Source organism: Entelurus aequoreus, linkage group LG03, assembly GCF_033978785.1.
Source record: "Entelurus aequoreus isolate RoL-2023_Sb linkage group LG03, RoL_Eaeq_v1.1, whole genome shotgun sequence".
Classification (NCBI taxonomy): domain Eukaryota; kingdom Metazoa; phylum Chordata; class Actinopteri; order Syngnathiformes; family Syngnathidae; genus Entelurus; species Entelurus aequoreus.
Window position 1 is genome coordinate 21,143,459 of NC_084733.1, and position 22,955 is coordinate 21,166,413.

At 40.6% G+C, this 22,955-nt stretch overlaps 2 protein-coding genes across 2 annotated transcripts in view; one reads left to right on the plus strand and one right to left on the minus strand.

Annotated features, from left to right (window-relative positions):
• LOC133646268 (uncharacterized) overlaps positions 1-3,539 on the plus strand; it is a 97,928-nt gene extending 94,389 nt beyond the window's left edge. Inside the window, exon 4 of the mRNA XM_062041452.1 lies at positions 2,480-3,539. Coding sequence (XP_061897436.1) covers positions 2,550-3,302 — 753 coding nt within the window. The 5' untranslated portion in view covers positions 2,480-2,549 and the 3' untranslated portion in view covers positions 3,303-3,539. The remainder of the gene's footprint in view (positions 1-2,479) is intronic.
• Positions 1-22,955, minus strand: part of LOC133646269 (uncharacterized protein C14orf132) — a 104,965-nt gene that overhangs the window by 75,648 nt on the left and 6,362 nt on the right.

The window sequence follows — 22,955 nt, forward strand, 5'->3', positions numbered from 1 at the left end:
CTATAAGCCGCTATTTTTTTCTCTACGCTTTGCACCCAGCGGCTTAAGTTAAAAACGGTGCGGGTCATTGACTGATTTTTTTTCGCTAACGGCCATATTGTTTTGTATGTTTTTAACGCCAACAGAGACACTGAAAAGATGTTATTGTTTGTGCTATAGCGCCATCTTTTGGACGAGTTCGCTGGCTACAGGAGCAGCAAGTTGAAAATGTACTAGTGTTTTGTGCCTTGAATATCAAATATATCCTGTTTCATCTACTATTCGTTTATAGTGTTTCTGCTCGAAAGGATTCTTTATTCATCACTCCAAGCCACGTTTGTAAGTTTTACAATGCAACTAAAACAATCCATACTTACTAAACCGTCCCATGTGTGATGTCAGTAGGAGTATTTTCATGCATATTTGTACGTGCTATCGTAATGTAATCAAGCTAGCGTCGTTAGCATTAGCTAACATGCTAACACGTTTATGAGTGTCTGTTTTAGTATCATTAACTTACAATGTCATTCTTTTTGTACTGTTTCAGTTTTTTAAATTTACCAAAACGTCACCGTGGAAATATTGAGTCTGTTTAGCTGATTGGAGAGCTCGCTTCCACAGCTAGTGGGTTCATGACCATGACTTCTGTTTTGTTTGATCAGCTGTTTTACTACCGTGTGGCAGGCACTCTTTGGAAAAAAAAGTGAGTGTTTATATAGGTGCCGGTATATATCTGCGGCTTATATATAATTTTTTTTTTTTGGGGGGATACGGCTTAAATACAGGTGCGCTCTCTCACCCGAAAAGTACGGTAATTGATCCCCAGGAACAGGGAAACCAGACATAAAAGAAAAACAACCACATTTAAACAAGAAATGTATAATCCAACACTACATAAATGCATCCCACCACGACACTCTTGATACGCCAGCTGTAGCTACATTAGTTGTGCTATCTAATGGAGAAGTTGGCATATCAATCAATCAATCAATGTTTATTTACATATTACACTTGAATCACCTATGAGGCAGAAAAGGTCTAAATTGAGCAAGAAGATATGATTTTTGGGCCATGTTGAGCTCATGAATACAGTTTGAACATATATAGATATTAGCATATTCCAGATAAATCTGCACCTTTTGTTCTGCGCACAGAAAATATCGAAAGGGGACAATATCGATAGGATTTATTTTGATAGGATTCAGTTAATTTGAAATTTGGTTCAAGTCCAGAAATCAGTCATGTTGATTGTGTTTCGACTCATGCTTTTTCATTTTACACATTTTAAGAAAACAACTTCATAGTTTGACACGCTAATGATTCCCGAAATGCTTAATGATAGCAATAACTCAAGCAGCCAGGCTGATAATGAACTCCAATCATAAATCATAAGCGCTTCTTCCTCCCCGCTTTTCAACTCATCATTTTTACCCTAGTTTCTTTTTCATCACAACAAATGCTCACAACTTTCAGTTTTGCATTTCATGTTTGCCTTTTCATGGCACAAATGTCAGCGAGGAGCTGCGCCTTATGACAAATTACAGCGATAATTGTCATCCCAAATCATAGATCTTGTTTAGTCTGAGACTTACAGAATCAACACAAGAAGAATAAAGCTGCTTTGAAATGATACCAGGCTGGAAGGCTAATAGATAATTAATGCAAGGATGCATAATTCATACTTCCTGAATATCAAAGGCACAGTCATACAGTATAGGAAGCTTCATGCAGTTAGGTTAGGTCTATTAGGGAATGATGTTATTGCCTCATACCCTGCTGCCACACTCCATCAGGACTCGTCGCCTTCATTTTCTGCAGGGCTTCTTTCAATGCGAAATCACTCATTCGCATGCTAAATATACCGTAAACGCTGTAATTACAGCTGTGGCATTATTGATCGAGACCTCAAACAACAGGATAGCGTGCAGTAATCAGAGAGAGGCTGCCATTTCCAAAAGTTAAGAAACTCGATACATTTTCTCATGAGAACTAACATCCTCTGCAGTAGACATTTGTGTTTGGGTGTCAGGATGATACAAAACGTTCTTTTTTGTACATTTACTATGATTTACAGTGCAAAAATGTGGGTCTTGTGGCAGTAATGACAATCTCAGAAGTCTGGAGCTAAAGTCATAGAGCAGTTTCCTAAGCGCAAAAATTATGACTAAAGTGGTGAAGCTGTATTTTCATATGCACTTAAATTGTTTGACAGGCCATTTTAAAAACATGTATATTATTACTGTTTACGGGTTACTGTAATCAGCTTGACTTCATTTTTGATAATAATCTTTGTGATCACAGTGTTTCCCACACATTCATTTATTTGTGGCGGCCCGCCACGAAAGAATTACGTCCGCCACAAATAAAAAAAATATATATATATTGTGGCGGGCACTAGGACCATGCTCACACTCAGCAGAATGGGTGTGGTTTTATGTACCTTCTTGGGCACACTATAAAAGTGCATATTGTGTTTGTTTGTGCATTCTTATGTTGGCAGTCTTACAATAAAGACCTCAAAGAAACAACGCTGTGTTTCTTGCATTTGCCACATTGGTGACCCCGACGTGATGTTTCACGCAGAAGAGGAAGCGGTGTCTTCATCGGCCATGTCGCCCCAACTCCAGCAACCTGCAACCCCCGCGGGGACAAAGCTTCCGGAGTTCTGGCAGAGCGACCCGGCATCATGGTTCCAGCACATCGAGGCACTTTTCCACCTGCGAGGAATCGCCGGCGACGACTCCCGGTATTACTTGGTCGTAACAGCCCTTGACCAGGCGACCACTCGCCGCGCCATGCAGCTGTTGCGAACGCCTCCACAGCGCGGCAAGTACGCTGCACTCAAGAATCTTCTGCTTCGGAGATTTACTCTAACTGACGCTGAGAGGGCAGATAGACTTCTTTCCCTGCCCGGTTTGGGCGATAGCACCGCCTTGGATCTGATGGACAGTATGCTGTCGCTGCTGGGCTCCGAGGAGGGCGGGTTCATTTTCCCGCATCTTTTCTTGCGGCAACTACCACCTGCGGCCCGTGCGGTGTTGGCTAACTCCGCTTCTCTGGCCTCCGGCGACTACCGGGGCTTGGCTGAAGAAGCTGACCGGGTGCTTCTGGCTTCCAGACGGTTTGCCATGCAGAGCGTAGAAGCGCCCCCCCTGCAGACGATGGAGAACTCGGACCCAGCAGTGGTGGCGGGAGTCGCTACCCGCAAAAGGCGCGAAGCGAGCCAGTGCTTCTTCCATCAACGTTTTGGCGCCAAAGCTCAACGGTGTGTCCCTCCATGCTCCTTCACGGCCCCGGGAAATTCCAACGCCAGCGTTCAGTAGCAGCTGTGGGCGCCGGCGAAGCAAGTGAGCTGCTCTTCATCGCTGACTCGTCGTCAAGGAGACGTTTCCTGGTGGACTCCGGTTCGCAAGTCAGCCTGTTACCGGCCACGGACGCGGACAGGGCGACAGGTGGCTGCGGGCCGCTGCTGAATGCCGCCAACGGCTCGTCGATCGACACTTTCGGCTCCAGGTTGTTGACCGTGTGCTTTCATGGACGCAAATTCCAGTGGGACTTTATCATCGCCGCCATCACGGTTCCCATTATTGGCGCGGATTTTCTGTGTGCTAATGGACTGCTTGTTGATGTTGCTAACCGCCGATTGATTGATGCTGTGTCTTTTTCAACTTTCACATGTAAGGCGGGGGGACTTGGACCGTTAACACACGCTAATTATTTGGTATCTGGTGACGTTTTTCAATGTTTGCTGGCGGATTTTCCGTCATTAATCACTCCCGCTTTTTCCACCGCGGACACTAAACACGGTGTCGAACATTTCATTCCCACGATGGGCCCGCCAGTTTTTGCGCGCACGCGCCGTCTTGACGCGGCTAAATCAACCATTGCTAAAGAGGAGTTTGCTACTATGGAGCGTTTAGGCATCGTTAGGCGTTCTAATAGCCCGTGGGCCTCGCCCTTGCACATGGTGCCCAAGTCAGACGGTTCCTGGCAGCCTTGTGGGGATTTTCGCCGCCTTAACAACATCACAACGCACGACCGCTACCCTATTCCGCACATCCAGGACTTTTCGGTGCGCCTGGCTGGCGCCGCCATTTTCTCGAAGGTAGACTTAGTTCGTGGTTATCACCAGGTGCCGGTGCGTGCCGAGGACGTGCCCAAGACCGCAGTAATAACCCCGTTTGGGCTTTTTGAGTTCCTGCGTATGCCTTTTGGCCTGAAGGGGGCGGCACAAACCTTTCAGAGATTAATGGACTCAGTTTTGCGCGGCCTCAATTTTGTGTTTGTTTATCTGGACGACATTTTGGTGGCGAGTCCTTCAGCCGAGGAGCACCAGTCACACCTAACACAGGTGTTCACACGTCTTGACGAGCACGGCCTGATCGTCAATCCTTCTAAATGTCAGTTTGGGCTGTCAGAGATTGATTTTTTAGGTCACCGTATTTTGTCGCTGGGTGCGATCCCTTTGCCTTCAAATGTGCAAGTGTGGCAGATTTTCCTCGTCCCTCCACTGTCAAATCTCTGCAGGAATTTTTGGGCATGATTAATTTTTATAATCGGTTCCTTCCTCGCGCTGCCCACCTCCTGCAGCCTCTTTATGGTGCCCTACGGAACAAAAAGGCAAGCGATTCCCTCGAATGGTCTCCTCAGCGAGTCCAAGCTTTTCATAGGGCTAAATCCGCGCTCGCAGAGGCTGCTCTCCTCGCCCACCCTGTTTCTGCGGCGCCCGTGGCTTTGACAACGGACGTGTCTGATGTCGCCGTGGGCGCTGTAGTTGAGCAGCGGGTGGCGAATGTATGGCAGCCCCATGCGTTCTTCAGTCGTAAACTGCGAGATAACGAGCGGAAGTACAGTGTATTTGACCGAGAGTTGTTGGCACTGTATCTTGCAACACGCCATTTTCGTTTTCTGTTGGAAGGTCGGTCCTTCACGGCTTTTGTTGACCACAAACCCCTGACGTTTGCCATGTCAAAGGTCACAGAGCCTTGGTCAGCCCGTCAGCAGCGTCACTTGTCGGCCATCTCTGAGTTCACTACGGACATTCAGCATGTGGCCGGTAAGGCCAACCCTGTGGCTGACTGTCTCTCACGCGTACTCGTGTGCCCCGTGCAGCTCGGTTTAGATTTTTCGGGAATGGCCGCTGACCAGCCCGACGACCCCGACATCCGCGCACTCAAAACTGACGGTACAGCGCTAGTGCTCGAGGAGGTGGTAGTTCAGGATGGCGGTCCCGCCCTCCTCTGCGATGTTTCCACTGGCCGCCCTCGGCCGGTTGTTCCGGTAGACTGGCGCCGCCAGGTTTTTGACGCAATACACTCCCTGTCGCACCCTGGCGTTCGGGCTTCCGTCAAGTTGGTTGGTGCCAAGTTTGTTTGGCCTGGCCTTAGGAAGGATGTTAGGCAGTGGGCAGCCGCATGCGTGGCATGTCTGCGCGCCAAGGTCCACCGGCACACAAAGGCGGCCCTCGAACCATTTCCGATTCCGGTCAGGCGGTTTGACCACGTGCATGTAGACTTAGTTGGCCCCCTCCCTCCGTCGCAGGGTTATACACATTTGCTAACGATGGTAGATCGTACCACCAGATGGCCGGAAGCGGTTCCTCGTTCCTCCACTGCCTCGGTAGCCGTTGCTCGCGCGTTTGTCAGCCTGGGTTGCGCGTTTTGGCACGCCGTCTGATATCACCTCGGACAGGGGATCCCAGTTTGTGTCAGAGCTTTGGTCAGCGTTGGCCCAGTCCTTGGGTGTGCAGGTGCACCGTACTACAGCCTACCATCCCCAAGCTAACGGCTTATGTGAACGTTTTCACCGGTCGCTTAAGGCGGCTTTGCGTGCGGCGCTCGTTGATAGCAATTGGATTGACCGTTTACCTTGGGTTATGCTCGGGTTGCGCTCAGCCCCTAAAGAGGATCTTGCAGCGGCCCCCGCTGAATTGGTGTTCGGTCAGCCACTCCGCGTTCCGGGGGAATTTTTACCTGAGGGTTGTACCCCGCGACCGTTTCCCTTTTTGTCGAGGGGGTCCTTGGCTCCCGGCCCGATTCACCACTGTTTCCCTAAGTCGTTTGTGCCATCGGAGCTTAAATCTGCCCGTTTTGTCTTCGTACGTCACGACGCCCACCGTTCGCCCCTCCAACCGCCTTACGATGGCCCATTTAGGGTGCTGGAACGCGGTCCTAAAAACTTTGTGCTGGATATGGGCGGGCGCAGGGAATGCGTTTCTCTGGACAGACTTAAACCGGCGCATTGTGTTGCAGGTGAAGAAATACTGCCGGGCCAAGTCCCCCGCCGAGGTCGCCCCCCAAAATCTGTTCGGGTTGAATGTCTTTCGCCTCCCCCGGACCCTGATGTTTGTTCTGCTCCACAAGGCACACCCGTTTCGCGGGATGGACATTGTAGCCGTTACGGCAGGCGAGTGAGGCCCCCTGACAGGTTTTCTTTTTCCCCATAACTTGCTGTCTGGGTGTTCGGGGGGGGGGGGGGGGGGGTGGCGGGCACTAGGACCATGCTCACACTCAGCAGAATGGGTGTGGTTTTATGTACCTTCTTGGGCACACTATAAAAGTGCATATTGTGTTTGTTTGTGCATTCTTATGTTGGCAGTCTTACAATAAAGACCTCAAAGAAACAACGCTGTGTTTCTTGCATTTGCCACAATATATATATATACCGTATATATTTTTGTCCTGTCCAGCTTCTCAGGCAAATCATATAGTTGATGTAGATGCCCATATAGGCTGTTCAGATTTACTTTACTTTACTTGTTGCCTTATTTGTATTTGACCACTACTGTTTTCTGTTTATTTGTTACTGACTGTGGCAGGACACCTCTGCCTCTGTTTCACTTTATGTTGCTGGTAAATAATATGGTTGTAGTAGTAGGCTAAAGTTAAATTATTTAGTATGCACTAATTAAAGGGGCAGAGCTTTAAGAGACATTTTAGCTTTTATATTTTATAAGATATATTTTTTGTAAGAACCACAATTAATAAATATATTTCAGTGAATAACTTATTGTTCAAATCTGTATATAAATATGTACATAAAGTGTTGTAATTATATTGTAAAATGGATGGACGTTTAAAACAAAACTGTTATTATCAATTAGTAAGTATACATTTTTTTAGCCTTTTTAGAGAAAATCATATCATTGTAGTAAATTATGCAAATTATCCGACGATGTCATGGTGACCACGCCCATAGCCACGCCCATAGCCACGCCCCCACCACCACAGGTATCTTGGCAGTTTATGGGAAACACTCGATCAACATGTGGTTTCATATCATTTGACAAGATTGTTTATAGGTAAGATATAATTATTGAACACAAGTAAGATTACTAATTAAGTATAAATACTTGAGTGGGTCTCAGGCCCTACTGTAGTGAAAAAGTTGGGCCCCGAGGTCAAAAAGGTTAAGAGCCCCATGGCTTATTGTATTGTATCATAAGGTCACAGCCCTCCTGTTCAAAACAGCTAATTCATCGCTCAAAAACTGATTTCCAGTAATTAAATGGTAAATGGTAAATGGGATATACTTGTATAGCGCTTTTCTACCTTCAAGGTACTATTTCCACATTCACCCATTCACACAGACATTCTCACACTGATGGCGGGAGCTGCCATGCAAGGCCCTAACCACGACCCATCAGGAGCAAGGGTGAAGTGTCTTGCCTAAGGACACAACGAGATGACTATGATGGTAGAAGCAGGGGATCAAACCAGGAACCCTCAGGTTGTTGGCACGGCCACTGTGCCAACCGCGCCACGCTGTCCCCAATTAGTTAATTAATTAATGATAATGAGCACATTTTATTAACTAGATTTTTACCTTTTATGCTACCTAACAGTTATGTTGTAGTGAACAGCTATATGCTTTTGTAATCTAGCTATTGTGTTAGTTTAGTTAGTTAGTGACCTCTATTTAATCGGAAGTAGACCCAATGAGATTCAGAATCTGTTTTACAAGGGGTTCCTTGCCACGATAGCAGATAGACCAGGGGTGCTCACACTTTTCTGCAGGCGAGCTACTTTTCAACTGATCAAGTCGCGGGAATCTACCACATTCATATATATAATTTATATTTACTTATTTATGAAATATATGTTTTTGTTAACAAGTTAAAGGTGTTTAATGATAATGCAAGCATGTTTAACACATATAGTTAATATTTTTAATAAATTAAAGGTGTTTAATGATAATACAAGAATGTTTAATACATATAGTTAATATTGTTAACAAGTTAAAGGTGTTTAAAGATAATGCAAGCATGTTTAACACATATAGTTAATATTGTTAACAAGTTAAAGGTGTTTAAAGACAATACAAGCATGTTTAACACATATAGTTAATATTGTTAACAAGTTAAAGGTGTTTAAAGATAATGCAAACATGTTTAACACATATAGATTCCTTTCTTTCATGAAGACAAGAATATAAGTTGGTGTATTACCTGATTCTGATGACTTGCTTTAATAGGAATCAGACAGTGGTGCTCATAACGTCCGCATTTTCAAATGGAGGAGAAAAAAAGTCCTCCTTTCTGTCCAATACCACATGAAAGTGGTTGGTTTTTGGCATCTTATTTGTCCAGCTTCCGTACTCCTTTGTATACGGTGCACACTTTACAAGAAAAAATCTTGAGATTTGAAAAAAAAAACTAATGTACAGTGGAAGTTTAATTTATTAACCCCTCTGTTTGCAAACTTTTCAATTTACAAACTTTTAGATCTGACCAAATAGGTCTCTGTTTGTGAACCATGACTCTGTGTACGACTTCTTCATTCATTCATTAATTTTTTTGTCTTGCTGGCAGCTTTTTTGTGCCTGCTCATAATGAAGAGAATGACAAAGCAGGCTTCAGACTGCAGCAAGATTTTAATTGTGACGAGAACAAACTTTTCTGGAAAAAGATGCCAAAGCGGACTTATATCACAGCGGTGGAGAAGACCACTTCTCGTTTAGAGCACACACATGGCTCCTCCTCCGCGCCCTTTCCATTCTCTCCCTCTGTCTGCTTACTTTGTTTACTTTTTCAATGTATTTTCTATTGTAGCAATATGGTTATTGTGAGGTTACCAAAATAACTTCTGTGTTTGTGAGTTGGTAGAGCAGCGCCGACAGGATAGTTCAGCTTGTTGTTTTGGCTTGTTAATCAATGGATTCATCACCCTGTTTTATGTTTGTTTGATGTTTCTAAATGTTGTAATTGTAATTAATGAGATAACCAGCTTGCTAAATGAATGCACAAATAGCTAATATCAAGTTTGAAAAACCAGTATGAAAATCAGATTGATAAAATAATGGGCCACGTGATGTATAGAATCCAGCATTTAGTGGTAGATGCAGGGTTTTGTATTGGTACTAAATAAGATTCTTGTTTTCCTCTTATTGCTTGCATAATTTATGTGATGAACACGGTACCGTATTGACCCACTCACATACTAACTCATCAATACACAGCATATATTTGGATACTATTAAAACTCCAATTGCCAAACTAACGAGAAAACAAATCATACCCCTGATTGCGTACAATCTATATGCGTTCAATCTATATAATCGACGTGTCTTTCCAACAACAGCAAACCATGCAAATTCAAACATCGACACGATTGCTTGCACTTTCAGGGCTATGATCGGACAATCGGTGTTCAGGGCTTAGTGAAGTGCTCATTTAATTACAGTGTGGTTTTTATGCCGACTCCACCAGTAATCAATGTTAAACATAGATCTTGTATTAGAACCTGAGGCTTCACCATCAGCAATAGTTGGAGCAATTAAAACAATGGCTTTTAATTAACGAATGTTTGAGTAGAACAGCGGAAAACATTTTGTTTAAATGCAGCACAACGTGTTTATTCTTGAACCCTCAAGCGTCTTCTCGCAACGTGATGGATCAATCGTGAGAGAGAGTGAGTGCTATGAAGTGTCTGACCTTCCCGTCAACCCATCATTAAGAGTCGTCTAGTAAGGTCTACGCAGGGGTGCATTTTCACAACATTTTCCACAAAAGGCATTTTAAGTTTGCAGTACTATGCATAAACTTCTATTAGTACTACTACTTCCAATTCCCACTGGGTTTAGTGCGGGGGTCGGCAACCCGCGACTCTATAGCGCCGGCCTCGTGGCTCTCTGGAACTTTTACAAACATGCATGACAATACTAAAAGATGAGGAAAAAATATGTTTTTTCTTTTAATGTGGTTTCTGTAGGAGGACCACATGACACAAACCTCCCTAATTGTTAGAAATCACACTGTTTCTATTAAACATGCTTCAGTGATTACAGACTATTTGGCGAGCGCTGTTTTGTCCTACTAATTTTGGCGGTCCATGAACTCATTGTAGTTTATTTACATGTACAACTTTCTCCGACTTTCGAAGACGTGTTTTATGCCACTCTTTTTTTGTGTCATTTTGTCCACCAAACTTTTAATGTGCGTGAATGCACAAAGGTGAGCTTTGTTGATGTTACTGACTTGTGTGGAGTGCAAATCAGGCCTATTTGGTTTGTGCATGACTGTAAGCTAATCGATGCTAACATGCTATTTAGGCTTGCTGTATGTACATATTGCATCATTATGCCTTGTGTGTAGGTATATTTGAGCTCATTTATTTTCCTTTAAGTCCTCTTAATTTGATTTATTTTTGCATGTCTCATGACACATTATATGTATGTAATATTGACTGCATTTCTGATAGTTGTTTGTGTGCCGTTATAGACCATAACAAACGTTACCCAGCTTGCAAAGATTGTAATACATCTACTAGAAGAAGACAGCCTGCCGTTTCCTTTAACTTGGACATACACATCTATACCTTTGGCGTTTCTATGCCAGTCATTTCCAGGAGTTATCTCACCCTCTGAGAAGCCTCCATTTTACTAATGATTTTGAATGTTGTAAAAATGTGTGGAATAAATATTACATTTCAACATTTCTCTCAACAAAGATTTGCGTCAGATTTTGACACATAGTTTTTTTGATAGTAGGCTATTAAAGCTAATATAGACAATTTCGTCATATGTTGTCTTCATTATAAGACTTATACAAGGCTTTTAATATTTTGTGGCTCCAGACAGATTTTATTTTTGTATTTTTGGTCCAATATGGCTCTATCAACATTTTGGGTTGCCGACCCTTGGTTTAGTGGGTAGTATGAACCCCAAATGTAATATGTTTTCTACTTCCACCAAGGAAGTTCTGTCATCATTTTTTGTCACTACCAAGGAGGTAACATCATTTTATTTTGTGCGAATGAGTCTTAATTAGATGTTAATTAGACCAGTGTTTCTTAATTATTGTTGGGGCGCCAACAAAAATCTGTTTCTCAGCTGTGAGCCGCAGCGGTACTCTGTTTTAATACACTTTTCCACCACCTGTGGCTGTAATGTCAATATCAAGCAAACAGAAGAAGTCTGGAACTTAAGTCATAGATACGTTTTTTAAGCGCAAAGTGGTGAAGCTGTATTTTCATTTGCACTTTAATTTTATTTACAGTTCAGTTAAGAAACATATTCATTATTAATTTACTTCATTTATTTTAGCACAACATAATTGCCTGTACATTTATTTTTTTTCCGTTATTTATTTATGAGTCCCTTCTTATGCAGTATATATGGTTAGTACTTAATTTTCTAATCAGCCTGACCTAAGCCTAAGGTTTATGTGTTAAATAAATAATAATCTTTGTGATTAACAAATGGTTTTGTATCATTTGACAAGCGTGTGAACTGTAAGTAGGTTCGATATAATTACTGAATGCCATTAAAATCAAGAGTAAAATTACTAATTCAGTGTTGATATTTGAGTGGAGCTCGGGACCCTCTGTAGTGGATAAGCTGGGCCCCTAGGTCAAAAAGGTTGAGAGCCTCTGGTATACTATATTGTCCTCCACCAAGTTCATTACCAATTGTTACCTCTACTAAGGAAGTTATAGTTTATTGTGTGTTTCTTAGCAATATTGAAATAAAAAAAATAAATTAAAAAACAAAATTTAACATATTTTCCTGAAACATTGTGAAGGAATGGCCAAGGACGAACCCTATTCGGTTCATCCAATCGACTTTGTCAGCTATTTTACTCCACCCAGGAGACGAGGTTTGTGTTTTGTTGCGGATTAGCACGAACATTTGAAAAGCGCTGGCTATTGCAAAACTTTCCTTTTACGTCTCAATGAATAATACATTAATTTTAATAACACAATTACGGCATATGCAGGTGGACATTCTGTAAAAGGTGACAATTCCCATTAGGAGGGTTCAACCTTTGGTGGAGGCCTGACACTCTAGCAATCTTTTTTATTTATCTCAAGATTAAATGCGTCACAGAAAAGCTCCCTATCTCCTCCAGTTAAGGTTGTTATTGTATCCTTCAAATAACCCTCTGCTATAGAGACAAGGGGAATGATCCTTTATAAAAAATAAAAAAAATGTGCATGAATGACACACAGCAGATAACACGATCCATTAATTGAATTTTTGTACAACGGACAACAAAGATGGCCTCTATCTGCACCTCATGGCAGATGCTATTTTGCTACTAAGTGTGCTGAATTGAAATTCCCAACTGCCATTTGCATGTGTGGCCACATATTAGATAGAAGATGGTGCTTGGTCTAAAAATTGATTCATTCTGACTTCCTGCATTAAGCCACATTGAATGAAGTCTCTTGCTGTTGTGTGGTCCTGATTGTTTCATCAAGCAAGTGTAATTGTCTGAATGTGGTCAAGGGGGAGGGCTGTGGTGGACTATCCCCTCCTCTCCATCCCCACCCTTCGTCTGAGATGGACAGCCAAGTCAGACAGAATGTCTCAGCGAGGCAGTTCGTCCAAATAAGGCAATGAGTAATGAGATACGGTGATGGGCTGTCATGAAGAGAAACTCCTACGGCCACAATGCAGCACTTTTCTGCACACAATGGGAAGGTTTGAACGTGGAGGAAGTCAACACGGGCAACCTTGCTGCGGCATGTTGCAAAAATAAGACAGAAAAGCCAAACACCAGTGGGTCAGTGTGTTCTTGACCAAGTGAGCCCTGAGGTGTTTGCTGCCCTACACGTCTGCTCCTTTAGTTCAAGCCAGTGTGACACACAGCCTATTAATATGTTCTGCTTTTTTTTCACAACACTGTTTTGCATTAACGGCACCCACACCGAATAAAACGGAAAACAGTTAACTGTTATTCCTTCGGAAGTAGTATCACAACAGTAACCGAGGCGGGACACTAGTGTATTAAAGCTGGGGTGCTTGAATCTGGTGTCACCAGGCAGAATTCAAACTGTAAATACACGGAGCAACAATCATGTGACTAGTGTTGTAACGCTACCAATATTTCGGTACTTTTATAAATAAAGGGGACCACAAAAAAATTGCATTATTGGCTTTATTTTAACAAAAAATCTTAGGGTACATTAAACATATGTTTTTTATTGCAGTTAAGTCCTTAAATATTATAGTGAACATACAAGACAACTTGTCTTTTAGTAGTGAGTAAACAAACAAAGACTCCTAATTAGTCTGCTGACGTATGCAGTAACATATTGTGTCATTTTCCATTCTATTATTTTGTCAACATTATTAAGGACAAGTGGTAGAAAATTAATTATTAATCTACTTGTTCATTTACTGTTTATATCTGCTTACTTTCTCTTTTAACATGTTCTATCTACACTTCTGTTAAAATGTAATAATTACTTATTCTTCTGTTGTTTGATACTTTACATTAGTTTGATACTTTACATTAGTTTTGGATGATACCACACATTTGGGTATCAATCCGATACCAAGTCGTTACAGGATCATACATTGGTCATATTCAAATTCCTCATGTGTCCGGGGACATATTTCCTGAGTTTATAAACATAATATACATTTAAAAAAAACAAAAGAAGATGTTGTGATGCCAAAAAATATTGACGTAATCATAATAGTATTGATACCAGTATTTAGTATTAAAAAAATAATAATCTGTGAAGTAAGTAGTGATAACCACTGCTCAAGCATGAGCCTTTTTGCCCTGCATGAGAAAAGTTCTTTTTAAAAAAAATTCATTTAAGAATAAAATATACTCTCATCATCAATAATGCTCCCCAAATATGTTTTGTTATCCGACAGAGTATTTATTTGAGTTCTTGTCAGAATTATTTTCCTGTGTGGTCAGCTGCTTTCAACGCGACGCTCACGCAGCTACGCCCTCCCTTTAACGCCATCCATTGCATACTTGTCAAAATTTCATATTTTTGCCGAAATATCCAGTTGTTGTCCTTCTTTCATGGAGTCTTCCTTCATTTTTTTATTATGATTATTTAATATTTTCTTTATTTTGTTATAGATATATCAAGTGCCATTAGAGGGCTATGGTATGCATATCTATATACTGGATTATGTTTAGCATGAGATATGGTAAATTGTTACCTATATGTGTACATTGACGGCACAAGTTTGGTGTTATCCCCCTTTTTTCTGTGTCAGTGGTATGCCCAAGGGAGGGTCTTAGACTATTTTAAGGAAGGCTGTTCATTCTGTCGGGGTGGGAGTAGGTAAGATGGTGGTTTGTGGAAACCTGGAGTAGTGCTAAAAATGAGTTTTGACTTTTGAGCTGCAGATGTTTTTATTTTCAATCCTGCATTTTGTAAAAACTTTTATTCTTTTTATTTTATTTTTTTTTTACATTCTATTTTCACTCCTTTTGTACTGTATATATTTTTGCACTGATTTTCTGGTACCGGTATCGGTTTGAATGTGAAAGTTACCCATCTATAATGCAAACATAATGTGATTCACAAACAACAAATCCAATCAGTTCTGTCAATCTCTTGCCTGCTGAACTGATATGTTGAATTTTAAATGTTAGATGTACTGATGATTTTGATGAGTGAGTAATAATATTGTCAGAAGAGAAACTGGATTTTTAAACAGCATGCAAGGACTAGTTTTCCTGGTATTTATGTGAAATACCATTTTAGGTACAAGAGAAATGTACACTTGACCAACCATAGTTTGTGTGGAAGAACAAAAGGTATAAATCTAACAATGCAGTGCAAAAAATACTGCAAAACACTAGAGTGTCCTTCTTTATAGAATAGGGGTGGGCAATTAATTTTTACCGGGGGCCGCATGAGCAACCCGAGCACTGCTGGAGGGCCACATCGACAATATTTCAATTCAATTTTGCTCAATATTTTTTTTTATATATACCGTAAGATAAATAATAATAATAATTAATAATAATAGTAATACTTCAACATATTGTGTGTAACAGCATTCCATGACTAATATAAATAAATTAACATTAATAATAAATGACAGTAAAATAAGCACACGTATGACTGAGGAGTCATAGTGTAACTTTGTGTGGTGTTTGAGTTGTCCGACTTTTTGTGTGGCCATAAACGCACCAGTGGTTTAGTGCTATGCGTGTTAGTGACAGATGACAAGTTGGTTTTGGCCTGGTTTGTACGGCAGAAAATTACTAGATTTTCGAGATAGAAGTGTTTTACTCATGTTTTTGGTGTGGTTATGTCCGAATATAAACAGTTTTGCTCAATAAAGTGATCGATATAATTCCTGTCCTCGAAGCATCTCGATAGACGTTACAATAATTGAACGGTGTTGACGAACACTGTTAGGGCCGCTTGTTGTCACTGTCACTCAGAGTTGCATTGCAAAATTACATAGAATAAATATGTTTATTTTGTTTAGAATTCAGATGGGGTTTGATTTGGCATATATTTGCTGCGCGCAGCAGACGCTTGAGCAGTGCGCAATTGCGCAGGCACGCACCTTCGAGGGAACGTTGCTTTGCAGTCCATGTCTTGTTGGAAACACGCCATTCTTCATCAACTTTTCTCTTTTTAGCGTCTCGGGTGTAAACCGTGCATCACTCGTCGCTGCATGTGCACCTTCACTCGCAGGTTACACACGGACACACGCCCATAAATAATACTTTTCAAAATAAAAGCAGCACAGTTGTATTGCGCGCACGACATAGATGTTTTTTCAACTTTATTTTGTAATTAATGATTGCAGCTGTTCACATTCACTCACAATCACGCACACGCATACGTCCACACGGAAGTAATACAAATAACGATTTTCAAAACAAAAGCAGCACCGTTGTATTGCACACTCGACATAGATACTTTTTTAAATTTATTTTGTAATTTATAATTGGCCTCACGCGGGCCGGACAGGGACGCACAAAGGGCCGGATGCGGGCCGCAGAATGCCCAGGTCTGTTATAGAGTGTTTGTGGGCTTGTACTACAAAACCTTTGCAACAAAAAAGACAAATGTGGCCAAACTAGCCCTAATTATTGTCACATCTTGAAGTGCTATGCTTTACCTCTATTTTCTTGTCTTGAGGGATGAGTTGTTTTTTCCCTGGAGGATATACAGTACTAATAAACTGCATGCCCTGTCACAATATACTCAACTAATGGTCACGGTTTGTGTCCCTGCTGCTCATTTGATGTTCTCCAAAAGCTAACTCTTCCCAAGGTAGAGGGCAGCTCTGGCAGATTCTATCATCTTTCAGACACAAAATGACAGCATAGGTCTAATGAGTCAAAGTCCCCACTGGGGTGACTTGAGGCTTAGAAAATAAGTTCAACTCTTAACTGCAACTATAATCTGCACTAGACCGGAAACTATAAGACCAGATAATGCTGGAAAAGCGTTTAGAACGCGGGAAACATCACATCTCATCAGTGTGTACATACTGTATGTACATTCATACATACTGTACATACGCACGGTATATACATCCACATGCACATTCACAATACAAACATATATACATACTGTACATACACAAGCACATATACATACATACATACACTCAAGCATACAATCACATCTCATCAAACATTATTGCGAGTGTGTTCTAATCATGTCAGACTTTGGTAGCAGACAACGAGGACAACTATTTTTGGACACATAAGGATTCACAACCTTACAGTATCTTTATGAACTTGAATATACTCGTTATTACAACTACAGTGCATACACTGTCGAGCTAGCGGTGTACAAACAAAACATGAAATGTGGTCTAATACTTTACAGATACTGTAATATGATTGTTTATGTTTTTCAGTCAGTAAAGATTAGTGTCCTATGGCGTTGTGTTGTGCATTACAAACTCAAAAGCTATTCAGCTGTCGGACGCAGAAGCTAGCTTACTTTTGCAAATGCCGTAGCATGCCGTGGGAAGGCAATGTGTTACTACAATAGAAAAACAGTTTGTTCGTTCTTACAATAACAATCTCACTACAGCTTGGTTATTATACAAGTTACGGAATGTAAATGAAGTATTGTTGGCAGTTTTTGGATGCATTGTTAAAGTGGTTTAGAGGCAAAATGGATTGTTCCCATTAGCTGCATTGCTAGCCACCTAAAATGTGCCGATTATTAAAAATTAGAATGCAGAAAAAACCCAAAACTGTTGTCTTCCTATCTCTCATAAGGATTGTGAATGGTAGGCTGAATAAAAAAAAAAAGAGCAGATGCCCTTTAAAACTGCCAGTATGACCTAATGTACTTGTTAAACTATTGGGAAAATGTTATTTTTAAATAAATGGTTTAATGGGATGGGCGAACGTTCTGAGCTCCTGTTTCCCCAACGGTGTCGTATTCAGCATAACATTACTGCCCAGAAAAAATAATCAACACTCAGTTCCACACGTTTGGTAGAATTCCTAAGAATCAAATAATTGATTATTTTCATGTCTATCCTTAAAATGTTGATCCTATAGTTAATATAGGGCAGGCCTGGGCAATTATTTTGCCTCGAGGGGCCAAATTTTGAGAAAAACATGTGTCTGGGGGCCAGTATATCTAATTTTTAGGAACACTAGTACAAAACCTCACAATAATGTCTGATTGAATGCTAAAAAACATTATGACAGACCGCCTTAAAAAACAGAATGGAATTTTACATGTTTTTACTGAATGAGACATCCAGAATGTACTAGAAAATAAAGTGTGTGTGATTTACAATATTAACTATGAACGATAAAACACACTTTGGCATACCACTAGAAAGAGCCCACGTACCACTAGTGGTACTTGTACCACAGTTTGAGAATCACTGCTCTAAGTTAATAAGGATACCATGTTATGGAGAGGTTTAGTTATGACAATCTAATAAACAAATGATACTATTTCAAGTCACAGCAGAGTGTGGTTAGGGGCGCAAAATGTTTTCTTTTTCCTGCGCGTAACAAAAAATAATGGTAAAGTGGTAAAGTAAGTAAATAATTTTGTAGAGTTTCATATAAAAAAATATGTTTTTATTTGTATTATTAATCAGTCAAATAAAATAATATACAATAATAAACAGCACGGTGGAAGAGGGGTTAGTGCATCTGCCTCACAATACGAAGGTCCTGAGTAGTCCTGAGTTCAATCCCGGACTTGGGATCTTTCTGTGTGGTGTTTGCATGTTCTCCCTGTGACTGCGTGGGTTCCCTCCGGGTACTCCGGCTTCCTCCCACCTCCAAAGACATGCACCTGGGGATAGGTTGATTGGCAACACTATATCGGCCCTAGTGTGTGAATGTGAGTGTGAATGTTGTCAGTCTATCTGTGTTGGCCCTGCGATGAGGTGGTGACTTGTCCAGGGTGTACCCCGCCTTCCGCCCGATTGTAGCTGAGATAGGCTCCAGCGCCCCCCGCGACCCCGAAGGGAATAAGCGGTAGAAAATGGATGGATGGAATACAATTCCAATTCCAAAACCAAACCCCGGCCCAGCAACATTCAAAATAACCATCAACAGAGCAATTGAGAGGACACACAAACATGACACAAAACAATCCAAAAGTAGTCAAACAAAAATGAACAATATCAACAACAGTACCAATATTAACAAGAATTCCAACATAGCAGGGAATGTCCGGCGGGCCAGATTGAAAAGCTTACCAGGCCCCCGGGCCTTTATTTGCCCAGGTCTGACATAGGGTTTGATCACAGATTGTTTCTTTTTCCATTCAAGTTTGGTTTTTTTAGCGTGTTACCGTAGTGTTTCCTGGTAAGTTGCAGTTCAGACCACTAACATGAATCCATAGCCACGACTCTTTTATTCATGTTATTATTAAATATTTCATTCTTGAAGCAATTTCATCCTTTTTAATTAGTGGCCCAGTGCCATTTTTTACACCCCATAATTGCTTCCAAGTGTTCCAAAGCCAACACACTCCTGAGGCGCCAACAGTCTCTTGTGTGTGTATGCGTGTGTGTCTCTGATGAAGAAGGTAGCGACCTGCGGCTGTTGGCAGAGCGACTTCACACAATGATGCTCAACCATCCTTCAGTTATGAATATGATTATCAAATTTCCCTCCTCAGTAATTCTCCTTCTGAGACCGACCGCCGCTGCTGCTATTCTTGGTTTTTCAAAAGCACCAACGACTCGGTGACATGTTTTTTTGCCTGCGCGGGGTGAATAATTTAGCTCCTCTGATATTTCACTCACGGAAAGTTTGCACAATTAGAGAAGGGGAGGAGTCGCACTTCACATGGGGAGCTGTGGAACGCTATCGCTCACGTCATATTAAACAGAGAGAGAAAAAGGAGGGCACGCTTCAATGCATTTCTACTTAGAAGGAGGAGGGGTTCCCCTTTTTGAAACCATTGTGAGCTCTTGTTTCACAGCTTGTTTTGGCAATTGCTTGCGGAGATAGCGGCCTCTTTTAGACAGAGATCCTGCAAAATCGCAACATCGGAGTCATAATGGAAGATTCACCACTTGTGCCTTCTGCACCGAACCAAGTACATGCATCACAACGCTAATTAATTAATAATTAAACACCCAACAACCCTGTTTAAGAAAGCCCTTTTACACAGACACTCACACTACCTCATTAGGGGGGGAAGTTGCCAAGTGGACTCTATTACCCTATTTCTGTGTCAATGTTGTTCATACAGAACAACATGCAGAAAAAATGCCAGCATTTGCAGGTTGTGTGAAAGGGGCTACTTTCACAAATAAAGAAGCGGCAGACTACTATTGGAAGCAATTTATAAACATTTGCACATCAAAGCCCTAATGAAAGATTTAGCATCTATCCATTGAGCATTGCACGCAGAATCCAACTCAGTCACAAGATGCATGACAATGTCTGGTGTGGCATCCTGCCACATTTACGGCTCTTTATACCTGAAATAGAGGGGTTAATTTAGACCTGGGCAATAAATCGATGTTATCGATAAATTATTTTTTTTTGTTGCAGACGATTAAGAAATAAAAAAAATCGATGTTTTTTCTCTTCTTGATGCGGCACATTTTTTTGCCCCCATATGCTTCTGTAGCTTCCGCCCGCTGCTTTACTTCCTTTGCGGAGATCACAAACACAAGACCTGCTCAGTGGCCTTGTGGTTAGAGTGTCTGACTTGAGATTGGTAGGTCGTGAGTTCAAACCCCAAAGACTCATACCAAAGACTATAAAAATGGGAACCATTACCTCCCTGCTTGGCACTCAGCATCAAGGGTTGGAATTGGGGGTTAAATCACCAAAATGATTCCCGAGCGTGGCCACCACTGCTGCTCACTGCTCCCTTCACCTCCCAGGTGGTGGAACAAGGGCATGGGTCAAATGCAGAGGGTAATTTCACCAAACCTAGTGTGTGTGTGACTATCAGTGGTACTTTAACTTTAACATAGCTGATACTAACGCTAACTAGAGCGAGACGTTCAATCGAAAGAAAAGAAAAGTGTCGCCAGTGATTTATATTTGCGGCTTGAGGCGTGAAACAAATGACTGCACGCTGCAAAGTTTGTTTAAAAAAAGGCAGCAGCACAACAAACTTATTCCATCAACTCAAAACTAAGCAACCATCCCAGTGGGGTAAATGTAACTCTTGACGAGGCAAACAAAACCGCAACAACAACACATTCTCGATGAAAAAAACATCTTACTGTGGTGGAATCAGTTACACAAGGCACCCTGTATGATGAAAAAGGAGCACAATGCACAGAGCGATCACTAAAGCAGTCGCTCTGAACACCGCCAAGATGTGGTGCACGTACCTGTACAATGAAAAATCCTGCCATTATCCACTTATTAAAACTACAGAGCCATCTCAATGTTTTACTTGATTATATATTTGCATACAATGGTTAATACTACATTTTTATTTACAGAAAAATGGTATTCAAAACATAATTTTTAAGTTTGTATTCTATCGATTTGATATTTATTACTATTTATCGGTATGTGGATTTTTTGGAGTTTCATATTTGCATGGAATCTGCAAGGCAACATTTTTGTTTACTGAAGAATTTTATTCAAGACAGAATTTTTATGTTTGCACTTTATTAATCCCAATGTTGGAGATTATTATTTATTTGCACGTAGTGTGCAATTGATACATTTTTGATTACCGAAGTAATTTTATTCAAGACAGAAGTATTGCCTCACAGAGGAAGCTTTTAATTTAGTTCTTTGAAAATGTTTCAATAAAAAGTACACAAAGTGTCATTACAAACTACTTGTTTTGAATTATCTCTGTCATTTGTATTCAATGGTTTCTTCAAAAAATAGGGAACACAATAGTGAGTCAATTTTTGTGTGAAACAATCAAAGATTTTATTTTCAGGCCTTATCGCACAGGCCTAGGTTGATTAATTCCCTTTGTTCTGTCTCTGTTGTTTGTACCGACAAGCAACACAAGAAAAAAACGAGATAGACTCCCTTTGAGGCAACATTTGCACATGAGAGCCATAACAGAAGATTCAGTATTTATCTGATTGTGCCTTTATACAGAGCCGTATACCAGATTAGATTGATTAGATGTCTGTCTGCTATTATGTTGACAAGCACACAAGATTTCTGTTTTAAACAAAATAAAATACATTTTCAGAAAACATTTAAAACATTTAAACATTCAGAATCAAAATAATTTCCTGCTTATTCCTGCCCTGAAGTGTAGGGCCACAACGAATCAGCGACATACTGAAGCGCTTTACTATGCAAAGCACGGAAAGCAGGACAAAAAACTTAAACTCAATGCGAAATTTGACAGAAAGCCAATGAAGACTTGATAGAATGGGGTTAATGTGGGCTGTTCTGGTTGCATCGGTCAAAAGTCTGGCAGACGCATTCTCTACAGTCTGAAGTCTCTTACGAGTTGACGTGTTGAAACAAGTGAAAACAGAATGCAAACATTTGTTAGCATTGCGTTGTCATTCCACATTGCTAACGCCACCGGCTCTCCAATATCATATCAAAGATCAATTTCATTTTTTTCTACATTTAAAACACTACTGGTCTACTTCACATGTAATGGTGGTGCTTTGGTCCTAATTTTGCGTAGGTTCTCGCCGCTTTCTCAATGTCAAGGTTTTTTGTTAGAATTTTGATCATGGTTTGCAGTTTTTCAAAACCCAAAATTACCTGAAATTTTCAATTCGATGGTTTCATAAGCTGTAAGCCATATTCATCGAAAATATATCAAAAGAAGTCTTGAAATATATTGAGTTGCATGTTATGAGCTTATGTCATACAGTATATTAGTTTCACCATGTAAATATAATTGCTGGTATAAGGGTGCAGATATGCAATAGACAACAGAATAACATAAAATAGAAAAATAAAGACAAAATAATCAGATAAATAAAACAAATACAAAAATAACAGGTGCATTGTTGTGACTATATATATATATATATATATATGTATATATATATATACTGTATATATATATATATATATATATATATATATATATATATATATATATATATATATATATATATATATATATATATATATATATGAGAACAAGAAGTATGGCAGTGTGGGTTATTGCACATTCAGTAATATACATACAAATTTCACAGACTGAATGGTTTGACAACAATAATGAGTGGATATTGGACAATGACACACATGATAGTCAAAACGTTCAGATGAAAACCGAATCAAATGAAAAGAAAGCAGTTTTTTTTTATTTGAAATAATGAATCTGTTACAGACACCCACAAAT